At 56.6% G+C, this 19,743-nt stretch overlaps 2 protein-coding genes across 3 annotated transcripts in view; one reads left to right on the forward strand and one right to left on the reverse strand.

Moving 5' to 3' along the window:
• Window positions 1-248: 248 nt before the first annotated feature.
• On the forward strand, window positions 249-12,231 carry AGT (angiotensinogen). Its single transcript, XM_065894460.1, has 5 exons — window positions 249-282; window positions 4,975-5,832; window positions 8,898-9,165; window positions 10,748-10,892; window positions 11,548-12,231. Exons 2-5 carry the CDS (start codon window positions 5,004-5,006, stop codon window positions 11,737-11,739), a joined length of 1,434 nt encoding a protein of 477 aa, XP_065750532.1. The 5' UTR covers window positions 249-282; window positions 4,975-5,003; the 3' UTR covers window positions 11,740-12,231.
• Window positions 12,232-15,597: 3,366 nt separating this feature from the next.
• Window positions 15,598-19,743, reverse strand: part of COG2 (component of oligomeric golgi complex 2) — a 41,435-nt gene continuing 37,289 nt past the window's right edge. Inside the window, exons 16-18 of one of the 2 annotated variants that reach the window (XM_065894141.1) lie at window positions 19,237-19,376; window positions 17,829-18,012; window positions 15,598-16,276 (exon numbers count right to left, since the gene is read on the reverse strand). In XM_065894141.1, coding sequence (XP_065750213.1) covers window positions 16,175-16,276; window positions 17,829-18,012; window positions 19,237-19,376 — 426 coding nt within the window. In that variant the 3' untranslated portion in view covers window positions 15,598-16,174. The remainder of the gene's footprint in view (window positions 16,277-17,828; window positions 18,013-19,236; window positions 19,377-19,743) is intronic. The other variant, XM_065894142.1, reaches the window with a different exon arrangement.

Below are 19,743 nucleotides of genomic sequence, written 5' to 3' on the forward strand. Positions count from 1 at the left end.
TACCGGCTCAGTCTGTCAGAGGCAACAGCGTGCATCGATCTCCCTGGCTTCCTGGACGGAGGCCCAGCATGAGAGTCGCCTGGCCTGGGGTCTGTCCCCCTAGGCGGGCAGCTGCCTGAAGCTCCCACCCCCATGGCCCGGCGCCGTGATGCAACCCCTCCCCCGAGCCTGAGCACAGGGCAGCCTGGGAACGGCACGGTCCCCACCCTTCAGACATAAATAGAGCCTCAGTGGCCCAGCCAGAGGAAGAGGCCACCCCTGTCTTGGGGACGAGAGCAGAAGGTAAGCGGGAGCCTTCTCCACACCTACCCCTCCCCAGCTCTCTCCCTGCGGGGGGCTTGTCCGCTGTGGGAAGAAAGCTGGGGGCTCTGCTGGGGGCAGGGGAAGAGCTGCCGGAAGGCCACGGCTAAACAGCACCCGGGACGCAGGCGCCAGGGGCCAGTGGCGACCTGGGCTGCGGCGGACATTACCACTGAAGACGCTGAGGCTGTCTCTTCCCCCAGGCCCAGGCGGTCCTTCCTCTGAGCCCACCCTGGGTCTCATCAGGGGACCTGCTCCCCTCAGCGACAGGCAGGCTGGCCGGGTCCTCCGGTCCCTCTGAGCGGGGCTGGCCTGGGAGAAGACTCACTGTGGTCAACAGTCCACTGGGTCCTCTTCTGACCAGAGGGGCAGCAAGGCTTGTGCAGGCAGTGGAGCTGGGGGGAAGGGCAGGCTCAGTGAACCCAGGGCTGCGTCCGCACAGGGCTCAGGGGAGCGGTGGCCTCGTCTCCTGCAGCTCTGTTGAGGCCGTGCTGGCTCTGGTCCCGGGCTCCCTGAGCCTTGGTTTGCTCATCTATAAAATGGAACCAATGGCAACAACGCCTGGCTTCCCTTGCTCAGGGACTGTGCTATAAATTAAGAGTGCTAATACAACCTGAAAGTGCTTCCTAAACTTTAGAATAAACGAAAAAGACACGGCCTTATTATTTTGACTCACGTGTAGTATAGATTAGTGCTCGAGAGTGTGGACTGTGGAGTCAGGGGCTCTGGGTTTGAATACTAGATCTGTCTCTTACTGGCTGTGTGACCTTGAGCAAGTCTCTGAACCTCTCTGTTCCTCTGCAAAACAGCACTAACCCATTCATTTAGCCACTACTTGCTGAGTACTTGTTGACACATTTTGGGGAACGTGGGACGCATCCGTGAACAAAACAGAGCAAGAGCCTCACTCCTGTGGGATTTGCATTCATTGTTTAGCGTCGCAGTACAGGCTAAACAGAAGAAATAAAAGAATAACTCAGTGATACAGAGTGTGGCAGGTGACCAGTGGCATGGGGAAGGGAAAGGAGGGCAGGGGGACTGAGTCCAGAGTGCCAGGCATGGCGTGGCCAGTCGCAGCATGAAATCTGGCGGCGGCGAGGCGTGGGCAGGAAGGTAGGGCTGCTGTGAGGGTCGGAGGACGATCCTTGAAGTCGCTACAACAGTGATCCTCCTTATACATGCCTTAGCTGCCGTCCTCACCATTACCCTTACGCACGGGGCCCTGAGAAGTAGGGAAGCCTAGAAGGAGGGGCTGGTGAAGGGGGAGGCCAAGGACGGGTGGGTGGAAGAGAACGGAACCCAAGGAGAGGGCGTCAGGCCAGGCCGGCCGGGTGCCGACTTAGAACCGGGGCTGCGGCCACGGACCACAAGTGAGAGCCGGCGGCAGGCTCGGAAATCACCTGGAACGGTGCCGTGCCTCCAGGACGCCAGCGTGGGGCTGCGATCACCTGGCTGGCCCCCACCTGGGACCCTCAGGCCTGTCACTGAAGGAGTGCTGCACGCCCGGGCCCCAGCGCTTTCCCCGGCGACCTGACTTGCTGTGGCCTTTTACATCCTTTTACACGAGACGCCAGCCGGCAACTTGGGCCGGCGTACCAGGAGGGCCTATGATGAGGGGAGAATCTTCTGTCCTTTGTTTCCGTGTCGTGTGGTTCCTCGTGAGAACAGTGGGTTGTGTCAAATGCCTTGGAAGGAGGGGAGGCAGGGGCTGAGACCAGAGGTCAAAGTTCCCTTGGCAACCCGGCGCCTAGAGCAGGGCGAGCACACAACGCGTGGGGGCTGGATACTGAGGGCAGTTGCAGTCAGCACGCCTGGGGCAGGAAAGCACGCTGACCAGCCGTGCATGGGTGTGCAGGAAGCGTCCAGGTCTCGAGGTGACCTGGAGGCGGAGGTGACGTCCCACAGCTCCAAGGAGGCCCAGGCCAGCTCTGGGAGGGCAGCGGGGTGGTGGCGGGGGGAAGCTGAGCAGTTGCCTGGTAGCACAGCACACCCCTTCAGAACCACGAGGGAGGTGTCGTGTAAAAATGGCTAGAACTGAATGAAGCCGTACAGGCGGCATTCGCCCTCTCAGTGAGAACCATCACAGAATAAACGGGCAGAGCTGCCGAGGGGCCTCCTCTCCCAGGGGTTCGGCCCACTGCTGTGCTCTTGGCCAGAGGTGAGGCTGGGGCAGGGTCGCAGGGCTCTTGAGCCCAAAGGGTGCTGGAGACTGTCCCGCCCGCCCCGGGTGACCCGTGTCTAGGGAAAAGCTCTAAACCATTGCGGCACATCCGTGTCGCCTGGGAGAACGCGACCCAGACCAGTGAAATCGGGCTGTCGGTGGGTGGGGCTTGGCGGGGTGACAGAGCTCCTCGGGGATTCCACTAGCAGGGAAGAGGGAGCTGGTGTGGGGTTGACGCAGGTGAGGGATGCCTGGGCTTCCCCGGGCTGAGCCCACGGTGCTTCATCCCAACTGCATGTTGAGACCACTGGGAGACTAAAATCCCCTCCCCAGACCCCTCCCCAGGGCCACTTAGCTAGCATCTCTGGTGGTGAGGCCCAGGGCTTCACAGTTTCTAAGGCTTCCCGGGTGAGTCCCCTGAGAACCGGCGGAGAGTACAGTAGGGTGGAATCGGTTGTCTGTTCGTTCCATCCTTGCTGTATGACCTTGGGAACATTTCTCCACACCTTAGAACTCCCCTTTGTGTGTCTGCAAAGGAGGGAAACAATTCCTTCCTTACGCTATCCTGTAACGACTAGACAGGATGATCTATGGGAAGGGGCTTTGGTGAACTGTCACGTACCAAACAAATATAAGGTCTCCTTTCTTAGATTATACACCATAGCTGGGAAACGAGGGGAACATGCCCCAGGGATACTACACAGCTGGAATGCTCTTGCCAGGCTGATTTATAACACAGGAAGAACCTCTGTGTGTGTTAGTCTTGTACTCCAAGCTGGTGTACCACCTACCCTGGGGCTTGGAGGCCCACAAAGACCTGCTGTCTGCCCCATGTTTTGTTCTCTGGGGAAAACTGATAGCCATAACCATGTGGGCATATTAGTGCCGTGGGCTGCCACGAGTACCACACGCTGGTACTCGTTAAACAACGGAAATCTATTTTCTCCTGATTCTGGAGGCTGGAAGTCCGAGATCAAGATGTTGGCAGGGGTGGCTTCTTCTGAGGCCTCTCTCCTTGGCCTGCAGGCGGTCGGTCTCCTGGCCATCTTCTCCTTGTATTTTCGAGGGGTCCTCCCTGTCTGTGTTTTAATCTCCTCTTCGTATAAGGACACCAGTCAGATTGGATTAGGGCCACCCTGATGGCCTCATTTAACCTACACTACTTCTTTAAAGACTCTGTCTCCAAATATAGTCACTTTAAAATATATTTTTTTAATATTTATTTCTTTTTGTTTTGGCCGCGTCGGGTCTGAGTTGCGGCACGTGGGATCTTTCGTTGCGGCGAGCGGGCTTCTCTCTAGTCACGGTGCGTGGGCTTAGTTGCCCCGCAGCACGTGGGACCTTAGTTCCCCGACCAGGGATCGAACCTGCGTCCCCTGCACTGAGAGTCGGATTCTTAACCACTGGACCACCAGGGAAGTCCCTAAATATAGTCACACTTTGAGGCACTGGGGGTCAGAACTTTGTTGACGAAAATAATCAATAAACAATCTATATTAGGAATAGAAAAAACTCTTTGATTTGAGCCAAACTGGGGACTATAGCAGGGAGACACAGATACAGGAAGCACTTGAATTGGGTTCCACCAGGCAACTAAATAGAGGAGGCTTGTAAAGGCAAAAACTGCAAAATTACATAAGCTGTTTGTCAAGAATTAGGATGGGCACTGGCAAGAAGTAAGGCTGTTTGTTTAGCAAGGATTGGTTGGGGTCCAAAAAGGTTGCATAGTTACAAGGGGAGACCTTGAGACCATAAGGTTGCAGCTGGCAACGGCTAGCTGATAGGATTTTGAGAATGGCTGGTGGTGTCCTTGAGTCTGATAGAGTTCAGAAAATTCAAGTTCTCAGTGATGCACGAACATGTCTGAAACCACAACTGCAGTGGCCACCCAGCTCCACTTTGGATAAGCCAGAATGACTTCCCCATACCTCAGTATGTAAACATTTCTCCCATCAACTTCAACATTTGGATTTTAAAATTTTTGCATAAATATCATGATACTTTGTTACTCAAAGTGTTCCTTTAAAAATAAGTTAAAATGTTTCCAGATTACTCTTCTGTTAACCAGGTAATTATTGACCAAAGCATCATATCACTAATTAGCGCAAGGTAAAAATAATACAAGCCACTCACATATTCTTGAAGAAAAATGCTTGCGATATTTTGTGAAAACATTTGTTTACATTTTTTACTTGACTTAATGAGCCATTTCATATTTGTTCTTTAAAATCTACAAATGTCTTCGTATTCAGGCATCCTCACCACTCTAAAATTTAAACAAAACAAAACCCAAACCCAACCCCAAAATAAAACCCCACGAAAGCACAACTCAGCCCATGACAGTGCAGTTTGCATCTGGATCATAGACATAGATATTTTCCGCAGAGCTTTGAACCACTTCCTCTCTGACATTTGTTAAGACATGGAGGGATTTCTCCTGTGCTGACTGGTTGTAGGGAATATGGCTAGAGGGCATTCAATAATCCTCTTTCACCCTTCACAAAATATTTCAGGGTCCGCAGAAGTGAGCACCCCGTCAGAGATGGCTCCTGCTGGCCTGAGCCTGGGGGCCTCCGTCCTTTGCCTCTTGGCCTGGGCTCGCCTGGCCACTGCAGACCGGGTGTATATCCACCCCTTCCACCTCCTTGTTTACAGCAAGAGCAGCTGTGACCAGCTGGAGAAACCCAGGGCGGAGTCGCCCCCAGACCCAACCTTCACACCTGTCCCGATTCAGGCCAAGTCGTCCGCCGTGGACGAGCAGGCCCTGCGGGAGCAGCTGGTTCGAGCCACCCAGCAGCTGGAGGCCGAAGAGCGGCTGCGGGCCGTGAAGGTGGGGGTGTTGCTCAACTTCATGGGCTTCCACATGTACAAGATGCTGAGCGAGACACGGAGCGCGGCCAGCGGGGCTGTGCTCTCCCCGGTGGCTCTCTTTGGCACCCTGACCTCTTTCTACCTGGGGGCCTTGGACCCCACGGCCAGCAGACTACAGGCGTTCCTGGGCGTCCCGGGGGAGGATCGGGGCTGCACCTCCCGGCTGGATGGTCACAAGGTCCTGTCCGCCCTGCAGACCATCCAGGGCCTCCTGGTGGCCCAGGGCGGGGCCGGCAGCCGGGCCAGACTGCTCCTGTCCACGGTGGTCGGGCTGTTCACGGCCCCTGGCCTGCGCCTGAAGCAGCCATTCGTGCAGGGCCTGTCTTCCATCTCCCCTGTCACCCTCTCCCGCTCGCTAGACTTGTCCACGGACCCAGATCTCGCTGCTGAGAAGATCAACAGGTTCATGCAGGCTGTGACGGGGTGGGAGATGGGCAGGCCCCTGACAGGGGTCAACCCAGACAGCACCCTGCTCTTCAACACTTACGTCCACTTCCAAGGTAAGGCCAGCCCTCGGGGGGGCTCTGCCCCCGGCCGGTGCAGGAGGGTGGCAGTTCTTTGTCTGTATGGACTTCACGTCCGACGTCTCAGTTCAGCTGAGCAGGGCTGGGCCTGGAGAGGGGCAGGGTCGCAGATGTGGAGAAGTACCTGGGGCCACCCTCACGGAGGACGAAGTGGCTGCCCCCCTGGGCTCCTTGGATGGGCACTGGCCGAGCATCCGCCTCCCCCGCTGCTGCCCTACTATGTGCAGCTACTGCACTGCATCCTTCTACTTTCATCACTGAATCCCCGCGTGATGCGGTGAGAGGTGTGATTTGCCTTTGTTTACCAGTGAGGAAACAGACTCAGAGAAACAAAGGGACCGGTCCCAGGTTCTAAACTCACGTCTCGTGGCCGTGGCCCAGCTCCACGCTCAGAAGGGACGGGTGCCTGTCTGTTGAGCAGATCAAGGGTTCTCGTCCTTGAGAAGGTCACTGTCCCATGCAAAAATAACCAGTTTACTACATCACTTTCATGTTGAGAGAGGTTATTACCAAAAAAATGCCTAAGACACAGGCTGTTCATTCATTCAAAAACAATCATTGAGGATGTAGTACTTGTAGGACTCTGAGCTGGTGCCTCGGAGGGGACAAGCAGGGAGGCTGCACAGGCTCCGCCCCCAGCTTGCTGACTGTGGTTTACCAGAAAGCTGGATCCCCCGGACCAGTGCCTCAGCCCCAGAGCTGCAGGTAAGGCGCTCTGGGAAGGTGGCCCGGGGCTCAGTGCACTCGGCGAGGGGCGTCACCTGGGAGAGGACAGAAGGAAGGCCTGGGAAGTGGCACAAGGCTGCCAAGGTCAGGGCGAGGAACCAGAACAGGAGTGGCTTTGTTTGGCCCGAGCTCAGAAGGAGAGAATGGGACAGTGTTAGGCAAGGCCACAAAGATGGGTCAGGGCCAGACTTTGAGACTTTGGATGTGATGCTGGGAGTTTGGAGCTGTGGGTGTCTGGGAGCTGAGTGGCAGACTTTCTGCGCAGAGGTCATCCCTGGCCTGCACTGTGGGGACTGGAGGCTGGGAGAGTGGTTGGAAGGTTATGCAATCGCCCGGCAAACTCTCCTGGGAGCAGGCCCTGAGGTCTCGGCTCTGTGAACGGAGGGGCGGGCTGAGGAGGGCTGCGCGTGAGGTGCTATCGGGACGTGCGACCTAGCAGAGCCGAGAGACAAGGAAGGCGGTCGGAGGGCAGGGCTGTGGGGACAGGCGAAGGCTGAACAGAGCGCGGTCCTTTCCTTACTCTGACAATATCCTGGAAGGCTGAAAACCTACAAAGAAAAGGCCTCCAGCCTGCCTTTGGGAGCAGGGGGAAGGTGCTAACCCCAGGAGGGCGCAGGTCCCCGCGCTGACAGGTCCCGGGAGCAGAGTCCAGGCAGGGGCCATGCAGCCAGGGGTGGCCGCACCCCATGGAGGGTGGAGGGGGCCTGTGAGCTCGGCCCGCCGTCCCTAAGAGGAGCCTGGGAGGAGAGCTTAATGCGAAAGGCCTGCCCCCCAAAAGGCAGAGCCAGAGAGCAACTGGCGCCAGAAAGGGCCTCACCAGTTTTCCTAACCTGGCGAGACGTCCTGAATCTCTGGATGAGAACAGGGTGCTGTGCTCTTCAGTCGAGCAGAGAGTAGCGGGCAGCCACCTTCGTTTCAGACTCCCATATCTGTTTTGGAAGGCAGCATCCTTCTTTCCCTTTTAGTTTGTTGGTGGAAAAAATTTAGTCCCTCTTTCCCTATACACTAACCAGCCGCCTGCCAGGTCTGTGGGCCGGCGTGGAGGTGCCCTGGGGAGCCAGAGGACGGACACTGCAGCTCCTCGTGAGCAGCCCTCCCGAAGCCGAGCTTGTCTGTACACACAGGGCTCCGAGGATGGAGGACAGGGCAGAGGCTGGGTGCCCTGGCCACTCCCTCCTCACAAGACCCAGGCTCCCTGTCCCCAGCTCCCTCACCCCTCTTTCCTTGGAGACCTCAGGCTCAATAAGAAGGGACCCCTGACTCATTTAAGTCACATCTGCTCAGATCTCCCAAGTGCCAGGTGCCCCAGGGCCACTGTGCGATGGGCTCATCTCTCAACCTCACCTGTTCTCCCGGGGACAACCACACTGGGCCGTTCAAGGGCACTGGGATGACCGCAGAGGGAGGGATGTGCTGGTGCACCCCCAGGTGCCAGCGCCTTCGGCAAGCTGCTCAGCAACAGCTCAGCTCCGCAACCCCCATGCCACAGCCCGCCCCTGGGGGTGGCAGGGGGCAGGGAGGGCTCGGCCCCCTCAGGGCGCAGTACACAGGAAGCACGTAGCCCTTCCGCTCACATCCTCTGGTCACCGGATCATCTGTCTGTCCCCAGCAGCAAGCAGTACCGAGAGACGTGAAACGATGCCGTGTGCTAGTGTAACGGTGGACACGCCATTGAGCGTTTGTCCAAACCTGTAAAACGTCCAGCACCAGGCATGAACTGTGTGAACTCTGGAACTCTGGGTGACGATGACGTGGCCACATCGGTTCCTCAGTGTTACCCAACGTACCGTCTAGCGGGGATGCTGGTCGTAGGGGGGCTGTGTGCTGGGGAGGGGGGAGTAGCGGACATACAGGAAAGACCTGCACTTTTCTCGTAATTTTGCCGTGAACCTAAACGGCTCTAAGAAATAAAGTGGTTCTTCTGGCTTGTTGTTTGTTTTTTAAAGTGAGCATGGCAGAGCCCAGGCTTGGGGCCAGGGCAGCTCTGGGTCTGAGTTTACCTGGTTATTAGCGCGGTAGGATCCTCGAGCTCGGTTCCTTTGTGGGCCTCAGGTTGGGGCCTGGTGTGGACTACGCCTTCCACATTGGCAGTTGGTGGATTTTGCAGGAGGAAGAATTGATGGTCAGGGGTCCTGGGGCTGGTGAACTTCGGGGGCCAGGAAAGTACAGAGCAGCCTGGGGCTGGGGCAGGGGCGAGGCTTTGGTGGGGAAGGGGAGGGGGAGGGGAGGGGAGGGGAAGGGGGTCTGCGACCCAGCCCTGCCCCACGCCTTCCCTCTCCTGACTCTTCCCTCCCTGTCTCCTGCCGGGTCCCCAGGAAAGATGAAGGGGTTCTCCCTGCTGCCGGGGCTCCAGGAGTTCTGGGTGGACAACACCACCTCAGTGTCGGTCCCTATGCTCTTGGGCATCGGCACCTTCCACTACTGGAGCGACACCCAGAACAACCTCTCCGTGACCCGCGTGCCCCTCAGCGCCAATGCCTGCCTGCTGCTCATCCAGCCGCACCGCGCTCCCGACTTGCGGCAGGTGGAGGCCCTCACCTTCCAGCACAACTTCCTGACCCGGATGAAGAATCTCTCTCCCCGGTACGGCTCCGGGAAACTGCTTGGACCCTCCTGGGCTGCGCCCCTGGAGTGGGGAGCTGCATGGACGGCTCTGCCTGGGCGGCGGGGGGCATGGGTGGCTCAGGCACGGGGATGGTGCCTGAGCACCCTCCACCCACCAGTGCACCCTCCATCCGTGGACCCAGCTCTCTGGGTCCCTCTCTGGGTGCAGGAGAGGTAGGGGAGGAGGCCCGCTTTTCCCCATGCTTCCGTTTACCCGCAGGCTTGGGCGGCCCACGGTCAGTACTCCGAGAGGGGACCTTTGCCGTGTGTGATCCGCTGCGTTCCAACAGCTTCCTGGGGGCTGACTTTCCAGGAGCCCTGGGACCCCTTCAAGAGCCCTGGGAGTGGGCAGGCTTTCTCGGGGTGCTGCTCTTGACTCCAGGACTCCCCTTGTTTGCTGCCTGGGTCATCTGTTCCTCTTTCCTACTGCAACTGGGGCATCAGACTGGCTTACGTATCAGGCCCAGAGCAGCGGGTCCAGATTCTGAGACAGGCACCAAGGGGCACAGAGGGCCTCCTGAGGTCAACTCTTTTTAAGTCATTTTTTAAAAACTGTGGTAAACACATAACATAGAATTTATGGCTCAGCCAAGCCATTTTATAGTGTATATCTCTGTGGCATCAATACCTTCACGTTTTTGTGTTACCAACCACCTGTCTCCAGAAACTTTTCATCTTCCCAAACTGAAGCTCTGTCCCCATTAATCACTAACAACTCATTTCCCCCCGCTGCAGCCCCTGGCGACCACTCTCCTACTTTGTCTCTATGAACTCGACTCCTCTGTGTACCTCCTGTAAGTGGTATCACAGAGTATTTGTCCTTTTGTGTTGGGCTTATTTCACTGAGCATAACGTCCTCAAGCCTCATGCATGCTGTATCACGTGTGAGAATGTCCTTCCTCTTTGGGGCTGGGTAGTATTCCAGTGTGGTATCTGCCACGGTCTGTTTATCCAGCCATCCGCTGATGGACACCTGGGTCACTTCCACCTTTTGGCTGTTGTGAATAGCGCTGCTCTGGACATGGGTGTACTGTCAACCCTGTAAGGGTCTGGTACATCGCTGGAAACATCTATGGGCTCTCAGGGTTGCCCAAGGAAGGCAGAGGTAGTACATGGAGGTGAACTGACTTGACATAAGTGACATGCCCGGCACAGAGGCTGACATCGTACCTTCTCCCCCTCCCACGGGGAGCTCACCACTGAAAGGTAGTAAGACACGACATGTTATTTTAGAGGACAGCGTTTTAAAATTAACCGAGTATGCTTTCAATGCAGCCAACCTAAAAAAGTAGAAGAAAGAATAGACAGCTATTCACATCAACCCCCAGAGAGCGCCGTTGTTAAATACTGTACATCCCTCCCACAGAATTTCAAAGAAAATGAATGTTTTTTAAATTGTATTTGTTGCTGAAAATTTTCCCGAGACACCCTAGCTGGGTGAGGCTAGCAAACGCCCCCTCATTCGGGGACACACGCCACCCGGCTTCCCGGGTCTTCCGTGAGTCCGGTGTGGCCTGGGGCTTCACAGCTGGAGCTTGGTAACCGTGTGTCATCTCCCCAGGGCCATCCGCCTGACCATGCCCCAGCTGACACTGAAAGGGTCCTACGACCTGCAGGACCTGCTTGCCCAGACCAAGCTGCCCGCCCTGCTGGGCGCCGAGGCAAACCTGGGCAAAATCAGCGATGCCAACCTCAGAGTTGGAAAGGTACCGTGCCGCCGGCGTCTGTGCCTGACGTGGGCTCTGTGTTCCTGGAGTCGGGAGGCACGGGTGGGAGGGACACAGGGGCGGCCCGGGGGCAGGAGGAGAGAGAGGAGGGCGTGGCCGGGCGGCTGGGGGCCCAGGGTGGCCGAGAAGTGACCGGAGCTCTGCCAGGGACAGCTGGAGAGCAGCAAACCTCTCCCCACCACGTGCTCTGGGCTCTGTCCCACCTGCCCAGCCTCGGGTCCCCCCCAGATCCTACAGCAGGGTCGGGACGGGGACCCGGGGACTAGTGCCTCTAGGCCGGCTGCCGGCCCTGCCACACAGCTCCTGGCTTCAGGGATGCACTTAGCAGCAGACGGACGGTCCTGGGGCACAGGGGGCGATGGACGCCCGCAACCGAGAAATGCCTACACGCTGGGAGGGAGGGGAGGCCGGGTGGCTCACAGTCCTGGGCCCGGAGCCCTCTGCGCCGAGTTCGCAGAGAGAAGCACCCGCCCGGGACAGCAGGGGAAGGTGGAGACGGGCGGCTTTGGGGGACACTTTGGGGAGGAGCCATCACATCGTGTGAGCCGGGCCGAGGGAGGGCGGGCAGGCTGGCGAGTGGTCCTCCCCCGGGCCCGGGCCTTCAGGAGCGACCCCCAGGCTCGCTGCTTTGCAGGCGCTGAACAGCGTTCTCTTTGAGCTAAAAGCAGACGAGGGAGAGCAGCCCACGGAGTCTGCGCCACAGCCAGCTGGGCCCGAGGTCTTGGAGGTGACCCTGAACAGCCCGTTCCTGTTGGCCGTCTTGGAGCGAGACTCGGCTGCCCTGCACTTCCTGGGCCGCGTGTCCAACCCGCTGAGCGCTGCGTGAGGCCTGCTGCCCTTGTGTCACCGCCGGTGTCACCACCCGTCCCCGTTCTCTTCCACGGAGTCCACCGAGAGCGGCCGCTCCTGGGAAACGCGCGCTGTGTACAGTGAGCACCCTTCTCAGGCGGCGGGGGGGATGCAGGGCCATGAGCCCGTGTTCGGTACAGGCCACTGCTCCTGAAAGAGCTTGAACACGCCAGCTTGTTTCTGAAACCCAAAATGGTTTCCTTTTTCATCGAGGACAGAAATCGGGCTTTAAAATTAAAACATCCCTTTCTCATTGCCCCAGGCTCACCTTTGGCTTATTGAGTGTGACGATGACCTGTGCAAGTGGTCCACGATGCGTTCCTTTCTCTGGGTTTCTCAGCTTTTCTTTCCCCTGATACTTGTGGTTTTTGAAAAACACATTACGAAAAACAACACAAGCGTCTGAATGTACGTTAGACTGTAATCCCATGGCTGGCTATCCCTGCGGTGTTAATAAATGTCTTGCAACAGTAAGCAAAAGTGAAAGCCTCTTTCACTCGGCGGCAGCAGCGGGACTAACGTGTGCAAGGCAGCTGACGGGCTGTACCGACAAAAGGGCCTTTTCGGCCTTGGAGCCGTGTCTGGACGGGGCTTTCATGGAAGGCACAGGCTGTCCTCGCCTCATCTGGACAAGTTCCAGGTGCGCAGACCGGCTGCGCGGAGCCCGCTGGGAAGCACCGGGCGGCAGACAGCCAGGCCCTTCCTCCCGGACACGTCCCGGGATTGCTGCTTACAGTGGCTGGGCTCGGAAGGTGGAGTGAGAAACCTTCACCCGTGAACGTGGGCACATCCCTCTCCGTCTGCTGAGTGCCTGCCTGTCCCCCACTTTCTAAGTCTCAGGCAGAGCCCGAGAGGGAGGTGGGGCCCTCGCAGGCTGGCCCATGCTGCTCGCCCCGAACTGTGAGATGCACGCAGAGCACCTTCGTTCCCTGCCTTCCATGAATACTGAAAGGACTAAGCTGTCTTGAAGTGTGGCCACTACCCATAAGGGCCAAGGAGCAGGGGAGGGAGCCGGAGGCTCGAGGGCTGGGAGTGGACGGCGTCTTTGCTCTGCTTGTAGGAGCTGCCCCGCCCACCCCAGACTGGGCCCCTGCAGCCGCTCCAAGGGCCCGGCTCTTCCGGACGGAACTGTGGCAACGGGGTGGGCGTCTGCTCCTCCGACCACCGAGGCCGGCAGGGGACAGCAGCTCAGCTTCTCTCCCCACACGCCCAAGCCCCCCTCTGTAGTCTAAACACCTCTCCCTAGTTTCGATGTCAGGGGAGACCGCTGTCCTTCCCAGCCATCTAGTCTGCCGCGCTGGGCACATGAGAGGCATCCCAGAGATGGGCGGCTGGGCAGGAAGCCCGGCTCCAACACTTACGAACTGCTGTGTGCCCCAGATCCAGTTACTTTGCCTCTCTGGGCCTCCCTGCCTTTATTTGTAAAACGGGAAACACCTGAACGAAAAACTGAATAACCACCACCAATACGTCAATGGCCCTCAGTCCACACAAAGGCCGCGCCCTCCCTGTCTGGAAGTCCTGCTCCGCAAAAGTACGGCAGGAAGGGGGTGCCTATCTGTGGGCAGCTGTGGCAGGCTAAATAATGGCACCCAAAGACGCCCAGGTCCCAATCCCTAGAACCTCTGAATGTGACCTTAGATGGCAAAGGGGGCTTTGCAGATGTGATTAAAGGTCTTCAGGCGAGAAGGTGATCCTGGGTTATCTGCGTGGGCCCTGGGTGCAGTCACAGGCCTCCTTGTAAGAGGGAGGAACAGAGAGACTGGAGGAGGAGAAGGGAGATGTGACACGGGGCCACGGGGCAAGGAGTGAGGACAGCCTCGCGAAGCTGCACAGGAAGGGCAGGGTCCTCCGCTAGCGTCCGGGGGAGCACTGCCCTGGGAGCCTAGGAGAAAGGCAGGCCCGCAGGCCCTGCCCAGACCTCCTGAGTCGGAATCTGTATCTTTGCAGGAGGCCCGGGGATCACCTAGAATTTAGGAAGCACTGCTTTAAGCGATGCTCAAAACCTCCCCTCCAAGCACACGCTTCTAGGCAGGAACGTGGCCACCACCCGTCAGGACCCACCACTTGGAGTTAGGGTCTCGAGGGCACAGAAGCATCGGCAAATCAGAACCACAGCCACCACGGTGTCTTCTGTAATCCCTAAAGCAACTTCAGGCGAGAAACGGTTTTCATTTTCAAAACAGGTGCCGACTGCTGGATTCAGAGCTGCCTTTCACAACAATCCTCCCAGCACATGCCTTCCCGCACCTGACGAATATCTGTGACGGCCGCTGGGTGCCCAGCTTTGGGTGAAGTCGCCTGGATAGACCTGGGGCAGCCCCACCACGGCGGCCAGAGGACGAGGATGTTTGTGCTCTGCCCTTATTTCCAAAAGCAACCGGCAGGACACTAACGGACTTGCCGCTCTCCGCTCCGGAGCTCTTTCACAGATGCGCAGAAGGCTCAGGGTGCCGCAAGGATACTCAGGACCGACGTCCTGTGCACCACTTGACACAAAAGGATTAACGGATTAACGGTAGGGGTTTGTTTCTCTTACACATTTCTGCAGCCAACCGTGCGTCTTGCTGGGGTTGCGAAGTGCTTATCCAGTGACAAGGTCATCATCTGACAACTACAGGTCCCTTCAATCTGACATTCCAGCTGGGCACGAGCCCCGGCCCAAGGACGGCCAGGGGACGCGCCTCACGGCTCCCGAGGGATGTCATCAGATCCCAAACCTGTTCCCGACTCAACTCCTTAATTTCTGTTTCCTCACCTGCAAACCGGGAACAACAGTGCTGGAGTTGGAGGGGCTAATATACTGTATCCCTGTCCACCACGTCCTGAAACAACCGATAAAGGCAAAGCAGCCGGGGAGATGGGGACAGCGCCGGAGTCTATCGCTGCCTGAGGCCGGGCCACGTGGCTGCCGAGGCAGGCTGTGTCAGGCGTGCACGAGGCTGCCGAGGCCCCGAGGGAGCCCGCGCCATGCGGAGGCAGTGATGCAGCGCGTGCAGTGCACCCCGTCACGCCGAGCTGCAGGCTCGCCTCCTGGCACGAGGCCGCGCCCCAACTCCCAGGTGTGCGTGCAGCTCCGGGGCGGCGCCGAGGGGCCGGCTCTCCCCGCCCCGAACCCCGCTGCCCAGGGGCCCAGCACCGCACAACGGGGCGCCAGCACCCCCGGCCAAGCGGGCTCAGCCCCTTGGCGCCAGTCCCTCCCACGGTCTCACTCGCCCTCCTGTGCCTCTGGCCAGCTTCCTAATGTTGTGCAGTTAGGACGCCCATCCGTCCAAGGGCGGGGCCCTCCCTGCGGGGAGCGGAGGAGGCCAGAGCGCTGCCCAGCTGCGCCCGCTGCCCTCCGGGGGGCTCCCCTCCCCTCCCCTCCCCTCCCCCGCCCCTGCTCTGGCTCCGCTGCCCAATCCCTGCTGATGCCTCCCAGGTCTGCTCCCTTAACTACCGGTCACCCTTCTCCCCCGCAGAGCTAACCTTCGACCAGACTGAGCCACGAGGAAACGCAACGGCAGAGCACGAGGCGTACCTGCTCTCGCATCGTCGGCGGGCTCGGCACGAGCGCTCGCACGCGCGTGAACCTGCGAACCGACGAACCAGCCATGCGCTTTCAGTACCTCTTTCCAGCACTCCCAACTCTTCTCCCTCCCCGACACGCAGGCGTCGGTGGCCGGGAAGGTGCGTTGGGTCACCCTCCCCTGGACCAGAACTGCCACGCGCCTGAAGGGAGGCTCTGGGTGGACAGGACCCCGCAGGTGCCAAGAAGAGGGGACGTGCCGTCAGAGGTATGACTGCCGAGGAGCATCTGACTTGTGCGGAATTCACACATTACAGGTGCACAGGCTTTGGCAGACTCTTCTTTTATTTAAGAGACCGATCCCCCCGGTGGTTCTCGCTCCTGACAGAGGCCTGGGTGACCCGCACTCTTCCTGAACGCCTAACGGGGGAGTGGGAGCCACCAGGACTGCGTCTTCCAGAAAGTCAGCAAGTGGGCAGTTACTTGCATCGTGGAGAAGGGCGTTTGCACACAGTATGGTCACCCCTCTGCAGCCGGCCACTTCTAACTGCAGGATCAGGGAGATGACTTTTCATATTCATATATATATTTCCTTCAATCATAGTTTAGAAATCAGCTCTGCCACGCTAAGATTTACGATAAAAATAAAATAATTTGCTCTGTAAACTATAGTAGAAAGTTTCAAATGTCTTAGTTAAAAACTATCTTCCATACAACGGAAAAAGGTTTTTGTATTCTTTTTGGGTGAAAGAAAACCCAAATACGCTGCGGTGGGAGGCCGTCCTGGCGCGTTGCTGGGACCTGTGCAAGCGCTTCTTGGCTGCAGGCCGTGAGAGAACAGAGCCGCTTTCTTCCGTGCAGGCGCGAGGCCCGACTTCCTCTCCCCTGGGCTCTTCCAAGATGCTTAAGGCTGCCCCGCCGTTGCCTGGCCCTTCGCAGCGGCAACAAGCTCTGTAAGAGCTGGAAAGCTTCTTATGTCCTTTGTCCGCAGGCCTATCTTTTCGATCTGCAAAGACCACGGGGATGAATCAAGTTACTGCGATGTGAGCTGAACGTGGAGAAGACCCTTACAAAGAAGGAAACAAAACATGCACCCTCACCTCACCCTCCACGGAACCAGAAAAGGGCAGCTCCCTAGTGACTGGGAGGGTATTTCTTCCTTTCAAATAAATGAAGTAAAAAAGAATTTCCTTATTGTAGAATTTATTTCGGGGGGTCATTCTAAGAAGCCAGTGTTAAGTTATCTCAGTTCATTAAATCAGACTCTCACCAGGATAAGAGCCTCTTTTGCGGACTGGAAGAGAAAATTCACACTAAGAGAAATAATAAAGTAATTTTTTAACTGAATCATTTTCAAAAAACAACCAGCCTGAGACCTTCACGTCTTAGTGTGTCGTCCGCAAGCCTTTCTTAGAAGCGGGTGCAGTCAGACAGCTTTGCACAGCAGCTGCCGTGGGTTATTTCAGTGCCAGAGATGCAGCACGCAGCATCCCTCCCACCTTAACCCCACAGCCGTCAGGAACTACACGTGCACGCGTGCACAAGCGGACCTGGAAAAACCCAGAGTATCGAGTCTCTGCCGGCGTGCTGTGGCTCGTCTGGGGGGGCTGGGGTCGAGGACTGCCTTTTCTTTCCCTCCCCGGCCCACAACTCCTTTGCTTGTTTGCTCTTCATGTGTCTATAACCAACTTTCCTGCCTGTCAAAAGACTTCTAAGTTTCTCTTGAGAAATAAAGAAACAAGGCAATGGACTTCTGCCAGAATGCATCTCTAAATTCACCCGAAAGGGGAAAAATTTAGATTTTTAGTGATGACTCTGAACTGTATGAAAGAGTGACTAGAAAACAAGGCATCTTCTGATGGGAATGTTATGATCCCACTTTTTCTCTAGCAAAAAGGTCTTCCTTGAGGATCTACTGCTATAGAAAACCTAAGCAGTTGACAAAGCCAGTTTCTGAACACCCCAAAGCTCTGACAGTCTGTGAGGATGGAAGGCTGTGCGCGGAATTCACACCTGCCCCTACGTGACAGTACCTACGTGAATGTCCACACGTTGTGACACCAAAATCTGTGTTTTATAGAAAACCTACAAAATGCAGGCAGGGAAGCAAAGAAGCTGTGCTGAGATATTTTTCAAGCACCGCACTGAGAAGTCAACGGCCTAACTCTTCTCTAGTTATCCTAAAGTCAAACTAACAAATACCTCAAAAGACCCTCATCTGGCACCCGGGACGTATCAGACACGTTCCAGGCAGTGGACCAAAAGGACACCATCTCTGCCCATGGGCACAGCCCCAGTGGCTTCGGGAACATGAATGCCAGCGAGCCAAGAGGATGTCAATTCCCTGGACCTCAAAAAGTCTGTCTTTTCTTTCTCATGTTCCCTAGGGGCCCATCCTCTTCCTTCAAGCGTCTGGGGCCCTGGCCCTCTTTTCCAGCACCGGGAATGGACTCCCGGTTCCTCCCAGCATCTCTGGGCTCAGGCGCACCACCAGCTGGCTGCCGGGCCCTCGGAATGTGGAGTCAGGCCCCCTGGAAGGACGGCGGCGCTCGGGTCACCTGCTCTCCTAAATACGCGACGTCCAAGGCCAACTGCAGCCTGATCTTGTCGTCGTCACTCATGCCGCCGCCACTGGGCCCGGCGGGGGTGGCGGGAGCGGTCCTCCTGGCTTGTTTCAGCCTCTTCAGGCTCTCCTCCATCTTCCTCACGGAGTTCAGGACGTCCGACACGGTCTCATAGTACCTTGAGCACGAGACACACAGACTGGTGAAAGAGACACAACGCCAAACACGCCCGCGAGCTTTGTGGACCAAAACAGGGATTTTTAAGATAAAAATTCAGTTCCAGTAAAAAAAAAAAAAAAACAACCAGCCATGGTAAATACTGTTTCTCAAGACTGGAAGAAAAACAGGGTCTTGACTGTCTAGCACTGCATCCTCTCGGAACATAACGACTATGCACATGAGTTCTGTCTAAAATCTCAGTCCTGAGCACTGAGCGAGAATCACAGGCCAAACTGCCTTTCTCGTATCAAGGGTGAACAGCTGCAGCTCGTTCCCCAAATGCAAGGAACGAACTCATTTACCATCAGTTCTAGAACAGCTCAGCTTTTAAAAAGTATTTCAGAACTTTTAAATAAAACTAATTGCCTTTAAATATTTTCAATATAATTTCCAAATTATAAATGAGTTATATTTCAAAATTTTGTTTACAAGCTGGTTATTTGGCATTTGGAATACATTTCCCCACAGAAAGAGTATTATAACTCATTGTTACGTTCTAAGTTAACTCACAAATGCTGCTGAACTCATAACTGGTCGAAAGAAACAAAACAGTACTGCAAAATTAATAATTAAACCAAACCCAACAATAAAATCAAGTAATATACTTTGTGACATAGCTCGGTGCTGGATCTGGGGAAAAGTCGGGGGAGCTGGGAATGAAGAGATGCTCGCCCACAGTGATGCCGAACACCCGCCCCGTCCTCATTAGTTTTGGGATTCTGACACCCATCCTTCAACAGTTGCTGCACAATGAGTGTTTCCGCCTCCTCGATTACACGGGTCTCCCCAGCGCAAGTCTGCTGATTACGTGGCATGACTGGAGCCATCACGGACTGACAGAGCTGAAGAGAAAGGACCGAAAGGAGAAAGCGTGCCCGGACTCGCAGAACATTCCTGCATGGAGCGACGTTAAGGACAGTCCAAGGCAGTGTGCCAGGGGGACTGTGCAATGTGCCTGGGCCCCGAAAGGTGTGTGAGCTGGGAGAGGCCAGGCAGAGCCTCGGGTGGGGTGCAGCAAGCACAGTCGGGGAGGGACTGAGTGCCCGCACCCTGCCTTGTCCAGCGATGAGGCCAATGGATGTTCTTACTACCTTATCTACAAGCAGCCTGTGATGGTCCCAGTGATGTCTGACTTAAGGCTTTTCTAAGCAAGTCCAGAATAGTCTGCTTTTAAGTTACTTACTTATGCGTGCTCTCAGAGAGAGCGCCTTCTAACCACTGCTGAATTATGGCTTGTTTGAGCTTATCCTTGTGCCCGCTCTGAAGCTGGTACAACGGCTTCAGAGCACTGTCCACATAAGAGGAGGCTGTCGTTGGCACCTCCTGGAATAACGTTGGTAGGGGTTAAAGATGAACAGAAAAAAAAAAAAAAGAAGAAAGAGAATAAGTTACCCAAACCTCACGTTCAAAAGGGCATTACGCAGGTACCAGTTTTGAGACACATACAAGCGTTGTCCACAGAAAGACCCCTGGGGACCAAGAGGGAGCCGTGGAGAGACAGCCGGGGAGGACGATGCCCGGAGCGACTGGACTCAGGTTCCCTAACCTGCTGTCCACACAGATCACCTGGCCACCCCGTTAATTCCGGGTCTGATTCGGTGTGTGTGCCGCAGGGAGGGGAACGGGGCCAAGTTTTGAGATGGCACATTTCTAACAAGCTCCCACCAGCGACCATCCGCTGCTGGCCAAC

Source organism: Phocoena phocoena, chromosome 16 (genome assembly GCF_963924675.1).
Source record: "Phocoena phocoena chromosome 16, mPhoPho1.1, whole genome shotgun sequence".
NCBI classification, from domain to species: Eukaryota; Metazoa; Chordata; class Mammalia; order Artiodactyla; family Phocoenidae; genus Phocoena; species Phocoena phocoena.